Genomic DNA, 10,926 nt, shown 5'->3' on the forward strand with positions numbered 1-10,926 from the left:
CATAGCCAAGAACTAGAGTAAATTTTGAGGGGAATGAAAGGCAGGTTTTCTTTTACTGTCATGAATAAAGAAAACAAATCTTTAACACTCACCATATATTTGGATTACACCACCCTGTCCCCAGCAGGAAAGCTGAATATGCAATATGGGCCAAATCCCAGCTCATCTGTGTTAACCCACTGACACATGCAGGTCTGGGGCTATTGCTGTGCTGACTCCCATCAGCTTCATTGATATGAGAATAGTGGACACCAGGCAACAGTGTTACGGTCCCTTGCCACCTGAGCAATGCAGCTCAAATATTATCCTGAGACCCGATACTCCTGCCCCTGCCTGCACGCACTAGTGCACCCTACCCTTGCTTGATGCAGCAGGAGCCTAGAGGCCCAGTTCATTTGGGTTCTGAGCCAGACAAAGGGGATCAACATATACCAGGCTGGCTTCTCCCATGGGGCCACAGGGATGCCACCATGGAGACGTGCTGATTTTCTCTGAGCAGAAAGGGCACAGCTGTGGCCAAATGTAATTCCAAATCTCTTACCTGAGTTGAAGCAAGAGAGAAAACTGGCCATATTCTTTCATGGTAATGTTATAAAGAAGCACACATTTTAAGAGAACTTTTCAAGAGGCTGCACACCGTTGTCACTTGTGTGCCCTCAGATACTTCAGGAAGTGGTATGTGGGGTTCTGGTGGTCTCCTGCTTACTGATGGGTGAGAACAAATTCTCTTTTCCCCATGAGAAGAGAGATGAATTCCAGTAGTGATAAATATGTGCTACCATTTGTTGGGGACTTACTACATTCCAGCCACCGTCTGGAGCATTTTCTATGGATTCACTCACAAAAGTATCATGAAAACTGTTTTCATTCATAAGAAAATGGAGGCACAAAGACATTAAACTGTGTTACCTAATGGGCCGTGGAAGAGAAATTTGAATACAATCTATGGATGTAGGTAAAAGAGCCAAGCTCCCCACTGACTAGGTATGGGACTTTGGATTTTGGGAGCATTAATTGTTTTAATAGCCTCTTAGTTGCCTGTTACTTCATAGCATATTATTACAAACTTGGTGGCTTAACCACAGAAATATATTCCTTTACAGTTGAGAGGGAGAGAGTCTGAAATGACTTTTACAGAGCTAAAATCAGGGCATCTACAGGGCTGGTTACTTTGGGGCTCTGAGGAACTCTCCATCTTTGTGGATACCGGATTCCAGCAGCCATCAGAATCCCGTGTAGCTCCCTCCTACACAGGGGAAGTGCATCATAGTAGTGTGTACTGTCATCACGCACACCCTTCCTCTGACATGGTTTGTCTTTCCTCCCGCTTAGGAGGACCTTGTGGTCATACTGGGCCCACCCAGAAAATCTAGAATTTCCTCACCCCAAGGCCTAAAGCACATTTGTGAAGTCTCTTCCATCCTAGCAGTCACTGGTTCTGCTAGGAGAACAGCATTCAGACCATCACATCATCTACACATTTGTGAGGACACTTTTTAGCATCGTGTAACAAGAGTTCATAAGAGAGAATGCTGGAGCACTGCTGTGAGTCAAGGGAAGTTCTGGGAGGGTCCTGTACCAGGAAACTGATTAAGGGCTGTGACCACTTTTGACTAGATGCATGCTAGATGATCAGAAGAAACAAGGTCTAAGTCAGCTTTATTAGGAGCTCACTGGGACAGGATTTCTTTTTTTTTTTTTTTTTTTTTTTTTTTTGTCTTTTTGCTTTTTATCGGTACCGGGGATTGAACTCACGACTGCCTGCTTGCAAGGCAGGCGCTTATGCCGCTGAGCTAAATCCCCAGCCCCTGGGACAGGATTTCTGACACCCACAACTTAGAGGAAGATTTAGTCACTTACCAGTTTAATCACCGAGTAGTCCTATTATTCAAATACAGGCTGACTAAAAGTTACATATTTGTTCATTACTTTTCATAAAATAATGAAAACTTAAAACTGAGAATTTAATCATATTTATTCAATAATTTTTCTGTATGTTTTATCTTAAAACATTCAACATGCAATGCAACTTTATAATCTGGACGTAGTATCCAAATTCTTTTTGCATTGTCTTTCTTTCAGTGACACGCTTTGTACAGGTGTGTTGGCCTTTGTTCTCGTCCCTGTGGGTGTAATTTTAACAAGATGTAACTAAACGTAATGGTGAAGATGTTGATGATGGATGTCCTAGTTAGGATTTTGCTGTCCTGTGTTTTTCCATTACTTGGTCTATTAGACCTAATCTAAGTTGTAAATAACTTTTTGAACTTCTTTGTTTTGAAAAATGGTCAGTTCAATATTGTTTGGCCCAAAAGGTGGCTCGATATTTTAGTAATATTTTTTCCTCCCCTGTCCTTACAGGATAGCTTGTTAGATGTTGGTCAGCTCTGTGAGCACCACCCAGAGAATTCTTATAACCACTGGACACTCCTGGAATTTCTTTAGTTTCATTTTTTCTGTCAAGTTCTGTGATTTTTGTAGTATGGATAGCTGACAAGTTTCCGTAGTACGGAAGCTGTCTTTCTGGCTCATAACACAGGCTTTTCCTCTCTGACATTTCTCCCTTTTTCAGTGTTTTGTTTTACAGATCTTTTGGCAATTCTTTCCCGTTCAATCTCCATGTCCCAAGCACGACTTTTTTTTTTAAATTTTGTTTTAAAGAGATTAAAAGAAAATATAACAATAAAAGAAAAACAAAACAATATAGGATTTCACAAGACAAGACGATAGGAAATAAACAATGGCCACTATATTGCATATTTTTATCTTCAAAATAGTTGCTCAAATTACTAGATGCTGGCCTGCGAAACAGATCAAACCATATAAGCACTCACAGTTTCCTTCCACGATCCATTAGAATTAGTAGTACAATTATCTTATTTTGTATGCACATATATTTGTATTTTTTCCTTTTCCTTCTTTTTTCTTTTTCCCCATCGCAATTGTTCTTTCCTTTTGAGTGGTTTCTGTCCCTTTCACAATATCTATTACACCTTTTGGATCTTATTTACTCTTTCAGTTTCTTACACGAGGCAATACAATGTTTACACGTCAGTCTTGATTTATTTCACTTATGCATATTGTTTCTAGCTGCATCCATTAACCTATTAAAGCCTCAAATTTATCCTTTTTATAGCTGAATAATACTCCATTGTATAAATAGGCCACATCTTTTTTATCTGTCCCTCAGTTGATTGGCATTTGGGTTGTTTCCAAGATTTAACTACTACAAATTGTGCTGCTACAAACATGCGTGCACATATATCGTTGTGGTATGATGTTTTTAATGCTTCTGGAAAAATACCCAGAAGAGGAAATGCTGAGTTGAATACGACCTCTAATCCTAATTTTTCAGGAATCGCCATACTGATTTCCACAGTGGTTGCACCAGTCTACACTCCTATGAATTGTGGAGAAAGGCCCCTTTTCCTCCACAGCCCCACAAGAATTTGTTATTGATTTCATGGTGGCAGCCATTGTTTCTGGAGTGAGGTGGAATATAGTGCTGTTTTAATTTATGTTTCTCAAATCATCAGTGGCACTGAATATTTTTTCATATATTTATTTACCTTTTGTATTGTTCATCTGAGAAGTGTGTGCATCTTGAATGTCCAATTTTAGATTGGGTTTTTGAATTTGGGGGCTTGATTCTTTTTAATTCCTTATATATTCTAGATATAAGCTCTTTTCTGAGGGAGAGTTGGCTAAGATTTTTTTTTCCAGTTCATGGGTTTTCTTTTGACTCCGCTTTTTCTGACATGTCAAAACTTTTCAGTAAGATGAGATCTCAATTGTTGTTCCTTTGAAGTCCTTTCCCACACTGTTTTTTGTTCATGAACTCTCTACCTACCGCTGTCTTCAAGATTTGTACCAGGTTTGTCTTCCAGCAGATGTGGTATTTCTGTTTTAATATTTAGATCTTTGATCCATTTTGACTTTAGTTTAGTGCAGTGTTGTGGGGGATGAGGTGTCACTTTGTAGGCCCAACCCCCTCTAACCTGCAATTTACAATAGCCGCCCTGGTATGCGAGAAGGAGGTAGAATAGGAATGCCTGTTCTCAGTGAGCCCTCACCCTCTGGAATCCATACTGTGAGCTGGCTTTGTTTTGCAGAAGTCTTGAGGAAGTGGCTGGCCACCCTTTGTGACACTAACAGCAGACAAATTAACAACATTCTTGAGCTAATGAATTTCTTCCTGGGCTAGAGAAGTTATGAGAACTGGTTGTGATTATTTACTTCACTTAGATAGTTTTAGAATAAACATTGTAGTCTGTCACGTTGTAGCTTGCCACAAAGAATGCCTTTTCACTACTTAATTATCTGGGCTCTGTGAATTGATCGGGTTTACTATATATGAATCCTAAAATAAAGATTGTGTGTGCAGTGCAGTGCAGTGCAGTGTAACGCGGTGCAGACAGCAAAGGTGTCTCTCCTGTCTTTCTTTTCCAAGCGCTGTACCCCCCATGTCCCGACAAGGCGTGCGTGTGTGTTTACCTTGCCCGGAGTTCAGAGTGCCCTAGACACTCACGACAAGTGGCGCCCGAATTCAGGGACTCCGAAGGTCGCTTAGGAAGGTAAGTATAATTTTATTACGGGGAAATGGGACAATCTGCTTCTTCTCCTTTCTTAAAAATTCTTAAACATTTATTATCTATATATGGCATATCGCTCAGGTCAGCTGACTTGGATATGTGTATTGATACAATTAAAGAATATAATCCTTGGTTTCCAGATGAAGGAACTTTGGATGTAGAAGTATGGAGGAAGGCAAGGGTTAGTATAGAAAGGGCTATGCAACAGGAGGAAAAGATTCCTTTACGTTTTTGGGCTATTTGGTCGGTTGTGTACTCTTTATTAAAAGCTATGGAAGATGAACATATTGTAGAAAATCTTCAACTAGAAATTAAGCCAGTTATTCAGGAATTGCCCCTCACAGAGGAGGAGCAGAATGTAGTTCAAAATGACGCTATCGCTTTAAGTAGTGAAAAGGCGTCCAAACTAAAAGTAAAATCCACTACAGCCGACTCAGCTTTAGCTGCCGCAGCAATATCAAATTATGACAATCGCCCAATTTTACAGGCTATACAACATTTAACACAAGAGGTGAAACAACTCTCCGTTAAGCAGAACCCGCCTATAGTTCCCTCTGCACCTCCTCCATCTAACCCTAATTGGAGTAAAGCCAAGCTAGCTTTGGCTGATCTACCAAAATTAGGGGATTCTGATGAGGAAAAGCCTGCCTTTGCTTTCCCTGTAATCAGGCCACAGCCAATAGATGGAGAGGCAGTTCCCCCTAGATGGGAAGCATTTAATATGGATGATTTAGCAAAATTAAAAAAGGCTGTAACCCTTTATGGCCCTCAGGCTCATTACACTAGAGAATTAATAACATCGGTAGCAGATCACTATGGTAATCTTGCTCCTTATGATTGGAAAGCCTTGGCCAAAATTCTTTTAAAAGAGCCAGAATATTTACAGTGGCACATGTGGTTTATGGAAGGTTGTGCGAAAAAGGCAAGACAAAAATGCTGATATAGTGATAGAAATGTTTTAAAAGATATTTTAAAAACTTTACCTCAATATTTTTCTCCGTTTGGACTTGTAATAGCACAGGATAAAATTCAAAAGGAAGAAGTTAGTCATTATTTGGGATATATTCTTACTAGACAAAAGGTGATTCCACAAAAAATGTCTATTAGGAGAGTTAAGTTATCCACTTTAAATGATTTTCAAAAATTATTAGGGGATATTAATTGGCTTCGTCCCACACTAGGTATCCCTACCCATGCATTACAACATTTGTTTGCTACTCTACAGGGCTCTTCAGATCCATCCAGCCCTCGTTCTTTAACAGCAAAAGCAGAGCAAGAATTACAGTTTGTAGAACAACGAATTAAGGATGCATTTTTAATTAGGATTGATCCTAAATTGCCTCTAACTTTATATATTATTAATACTTTTCAATATCCCTCTGCAGTTTTAGGTCAAAATGCTATGCCAGTAGAATGGGTATTCACTAAAACTAAGCAATCTAAAAATGTTATGCCTTATATTGACATGGTTGCAGCTTTAATTATGAATGGTAGAGCTCGTTCTATAACTTTGATAGGAGAAGATATAAACAATATAGTTATCCCTTTAACTAAGGAACAATGGGAATATTTGTTGTCAATTACTGAAACCTTACAAATTGCTTTAGCAGATTTCATGGGAACTTTTTCATATCATTTTCCTAAAAGTAAATTATGGGATTTTTTTAGACGTCAACAATTTGTGGTTAATACCTTATTAGCTGTACAGCCAATTCCACAAGCTTTGACTATATTTACAGATGGATCTAAAAATAAAGCTGCATATTGGACTCAAAAATCTTACTGGGTAGGTCAGACAAATTTTAACTCTGTACAACAAAATGAACTTTTTGCTATATTACAAGTGTTTTTAGATTTTCATAACCAACCTATTAACATTATAGCCGATTCAGCCTATTCTGTTGGAGTAGTGACAAATATCTATTCAGCTGTGTTATATTCTAATAAGCCTGCTTTATTGTCTTTATTTCAAAATTTACAAATACATGTTCAAAAAAGAAATCATTCTTATTTTATTACTCATTTACGTTCTCATTCTCAGTTACCCGGACCATTAGTATCAGGTAACAATGCAGTGGATTCCTTAGTTATGTTCACCACACCCGTTGAAGAACATCAATTTAATCATGCAAATGCAGGACATTTGCATCTTAAATATAAGATACCTTTTACAAAAGCTAAACAGATTGTAAAAGCTTGCCCTATTTGTAGACCATTACATTTAAGAATTATTCCCGCAGGTGTCAACCCTCGAGGAATTCGACCTAATGAGTTATGGCAAATGGATATTACACATGTACCTTCTTTTGGTCGGCTTTCTTATGTACATGTAGTTATTGATACCTATTCTTCATTTCTATGGGCTACTGCTCAACAGGGAGAATCCACTAAAAATGTTATTGTACATTTATTGGAGACTTTTGCAGTTATGGGAATTCCTTCTAAAATCAAAACAGATAATGGACCTGCTTATACTAGCAAAACATTTAAACAATTTTGCGATCTCCATAATATTATTCATATTACAGGGATTGAATATAACCCCCAGGGTCAAGCTATTGTTGAAAGAGCACATGGCACTCTTAAGTTGCAAATTAAAAAATTAAAAAGGAGGAGTCAGGAGGATATTCAGATACCAATACTGTTTAAATTGCAAAACAGTCCAAAAACATTACTGCATCAAGCATTGTTTATTTTAAATTTTCTCAATTTACCACAAGGTGAAATATTAACTAGAGCTGAAAAACATTTTGAACAGCAACAACAGCCCTTTGTGATTAATGAACCTATTTGGACTAAAACAGCTCCAGAGGCTGAATGGGAGAGGGGCACATTGCTCTATAAGGGGAAAGGTTTTGGTTATATCTCCACAGAAAATGGAATTCAGCAGTGGGTCCCTGGACGATGGATCAGGATCCGCGCCTCCAGACCCTGTTCGCCAGCCCCGGAGACAACTCCCCAAGGAACCGGAACCGTGCCTTCAGAAGCGAGCGCGAAACCAGCTAGAGGCTGAGGATGCTGAGCTTGTTCCTATCGCAGCCATGGCCAGATTAAAGCTAAGAAAATCCCGCCGCTCACAGCGACCAAATTTAAATCCCCTCCCTACATGGGGACAATTAAAGAAATTGACCATAGAAGGGCAACGGCTTGTCCTTCAAGCAGGAAAGCCTTTAAACTCTGAAAACTTGTTTTTAGCTTTATGTGCCTTGCTCACTGTTGCGTCGGGGACTGAGGTACCTCCACATTCGTACTGGGCATATATTCCAAACCCCCCTTTATTAGAACCTGTAAAATGGGGAACTAGTGATATTTTACTTTATACCACACCTAGAGAAATTTTGTCAGCACCGTGGGCTGATTTAACCCCCCACAATCAAGATGATGGGACATTATTCAATTTTACTTATTATGGTAATCAAAGGCCTATTTGCATTGGGGAACCGCCTTGCATCCCTCTGGGATGGCAGTATTGGATTCAACATGGAATAAAAGCAGGCAACAAAAGAACAAGGCTTCAAGCCTTGGCTGCTCAAACCTTTAATGTTACCTGGAGAAATTTAACAGCACCTGATACAAATACATTTCCTGTATGCCCTGAATTCACTTATAAAAATATTTCTTATAATCCCATAATTTGGCAACTATGTATGGGAAAATTTGCTAAAAATATTGATGGGTATATTATTTGGGGACCATTTGGAAAATTCGTTAATGGATGTGCTGAATGGAATGAGACAAGATGTAATCTCTCTGTTGTGTATAGTCTTCCAGATCCAAAGAAAATAACTGACGGAGCTCCTATATTTCATCAAAAGACGGCTCTCTTGTGGTGGGGAGATGGTGGAATCGCTAACCCTGCTGTTGCAGCCGAAGAATACCCTCATCACCTTCAAAATCATATTTGGAAGATCCCAGCCGCTATGCAACCTGTAACCTTGTACAATGTTTCATATTCAGGGACTAGTCGATCTGTATCTACTAATTATAATTTTACTAGGTTTAAAATGTATAATATTACTGTTTGTGCACCTCTGCCTTATGTCTTTTTAGTGGGAACTTTTAATTTTACACATTTTTCTTGTACTTGTTTAAATTGTCAATTGTTTACATGCTTAAATAGCACACTAAATTTCACTAAGCCTTATACAGTTATGCTGTTACAACAAAAAACTCATATTTGGTTGCCTGTAAATTTAACTCGACCATGGTCTCAAGACCCGGTAATTTCTGTTACTACTGAATTTTTTAAACATCTGTTAAAACGTACAAAAAGATTTATTGGAATAGTGGTTGCTGTACTGTTAAGTCTGATAACTGTAGCCTCCCTAGCAGCAGTCTCAGGAATAGCTTTACAAACCTCTTTGCAAGAAAAACATGTTGTAGAATTATGGCATGAAAATTCTCATGAACTTTGGTTAACTCAGTGGCAAATAAACGCCAGACTACAACAACAAATAGACCTCCTTAAACAAACAGTTGAATGGATGGGTAGAAAAATATTGGCTCTTCAGCATCAAGTGTTTTTAAAATGTGATTGGAATTCAACTACTTTCTGTATAACCCAACGACCTTATAATCAAACAGAACATGAATGGGAAATGATTAGAATGTATCTAAATGGAAACACCTCTGCCCAGGAGGAAATAGAATCTTTGCATAATCAAATTGACAAGGATTTTGCAAAGCAAAATGATGATGAATCCCTAGCACAATTCGCGCAATTGCTTGCTCAATCTTTGAAAGGATTAGATTCCAAAGGAATCTGGCAGAGCATAACCCACACTTTTAGTGGCATGGGACTTAGTTTAATTATAGTTCTCATTGCCATAGTTCTTGTGTATTTTTACTGCATAAGACGAAATACTATTAATAACCTGATCTTATGGAAATTGTTGTTAAAAAATAAAAAGGAAGGAAGTGTGGGGGATGAGGTGTCACTTTGTAGGCCCAACCCCCTCTAACCTGCAATTTACAATAGCCGCCCTGGTATGCGAGAAGGAGGTAGAATAGGAATGCCTGTTCTCAGTGAGCCCTCACCCTCTGGAATCCATACTGTGAGCTGGCTTTGTTTTGCAGAAGTCTTGAGGAAGTGGCTGGCCACCCTTTGTGACACTAACAGCAGACAAATTAACAACATTCTTGAGCTAATGAATTTCTTCCTGGGCTAGAGAAGTTATGAGAACTGGTTGTGATTATTTACTTCACTTAGATAGTTTTAGAATAAACATTGTAGTCTGTCACGTTGTAGCTTGCCACAAAGAATGCCTTTTCACTACTTAATTATCTGGGCTCTGTGAATTGATCGGGTTTACTATATATGAATCCTAAAATAAAGATTGTGTGTGCAGTGCAGTGCAGTGCAGTGTAACGCGGTGCAGACAGCAAAGGTGTCTCTCCTGTCTTTCTTTTCCAAGCGCTGTACCCCCCGTGTCCCGACAAGGCGTGCGTGTGTGTTTACCTTGCCCGGAGTTCAGAGTGCCCTAGACACTCACGACACAGTGTGACCAAGATACCTGTCTTATGAAAAACTTTAGTCTCAGTGTAAATTCTCAAGTCTTTAGAAGATCACAATAAGCTTTTCAGTTTTTCTTAGAGATCACAATTTACCTTATCTAACTTGAGATTTTTATAGAGAAATGGATGCAACTTGAGATCATACTGATAAGTGAAATAAATCAGACTCAAATGTGTCAACATCGTATTGTCTTCCTGCTGTAAAAAACAGAAAGAGTAAAATAAAGTCTAAAATGCACAATAGATATTGTGAAATGGGAAGAAATTATTCAAAAAGCAGAAAGACAACAGACAAGTGGTGACGACAGAGCCGGGCTTCACTCGGATCAGCCAGTTCTGCCTCGGAGAACTGCTGCCTTGAGCATGGCCCCTCAAACTCCCTGTGACTGTAAGGAGCAGCGGGGCTGAGATCCAGAGACCCCGACCTTTAGACCCATCTCCATGGGCCCTTACCTCCAAGGGAACTGCTGTCCACCACAGAGCAGGCCAATGCCTGGCTCTAGGAGGCCATGCTGTCTGCGTCTGAGAATCACCTTCCGCCACTCCGAGATGGCCAGGCACCTTCCTTCCCTCTACTCCTCCTGCTGCTAATCTCAGCTGCAGCCTCCGCCTATCCCACTTCTTGCATCCCCTGTTATGGAGCTCAGATCTGAAAGTTCTTTTAAAATCTCAGCCTCTCCCAAATCAAATCTGTCTTCCACTCCCAGCCTTGACCTGGGGCTTGGGTAGCTTGAGGGCGCTCTGCTGCTGGCACCCATGCTTCCTGCATGTGGCCTCTTTCTCTAAATTCTTTAAGCAACCCTCAGCCGCCTTTCGGGTC

At 39.5% G+C, this 10,926-nt stretch overlaps 1 protein-coding gene across 3 annotated transcripts; it reads left to right on the forward strand.

Moving 5' to 3' along the window:
* The first annotated feature begins 1,409 nt into the window (after positions 1-1,409).
* Positions 1,410-9,978, forward strand: LOC134475268 (endogenous retrovirus group K member 13-1 Env polyprotein-like). 3 transcript variants are annotated; one of them, XM_063245261.1, is made up of 3 exons: positions 1,410-1,545; positions 4,451-4,574; positions 7,466-9,978. In XM_063245261.1, the coding sequence occupies exons 1-3, from the start codon at positions 1,530-1,532 to the stop codon at positions 7,596-7,598; spliced, it is 273 nt and encodes a 90-aa protein (XP_063101331.1). In that variant the 5' UTR covers positions 1,410-1,529; the 3' UTR covers positions 7,599-9,978. The 3 variants fall into 3 exon arrangements, with proteins under 3 accessions (XP_063101331.1, XP_063101329.1, XP_063101330.1); XM_063245259.1 differs by lacking the exon at positions 1,410-1,545 and having other exon boundaries at positions 4,445-4,574; XM_063245260.1 differs by lacking the exon at positions 1,410-1,545 and having other exon boundaries at positions 4,484-4,574; positions 7,445-9,978.
* Positions 9,979-10,926: the final 948 nt, after the last annotated feature.

Source organism: Cavia porcellus, unplaced genomic scaffold (assembly GCF_034190915.1).
Source record: "Cavia porcellus strain 051 isolate PalLab524CR breed Dunkin Hartley unplaced genomic scaffold, mCavPor4.1 scaffold_2, whole genome shotgun sequence".
Classification (NCBI taxonomy): Eukaryota; Metazoa; Chordata; class Mammalia; order Rodentia; family Caviidae; genus Cavia; species Cavia porcellus.

What these genes read in the sequence shown, in the direction of transcription:
- LOC134475268 (XM_063245259.1), top strand. Translation starts at nt 7,469, where the DNA reads ATGGAATTCAGCAGTGGGTCCCTGGACGATGGATCAGGATCCGCGCCT.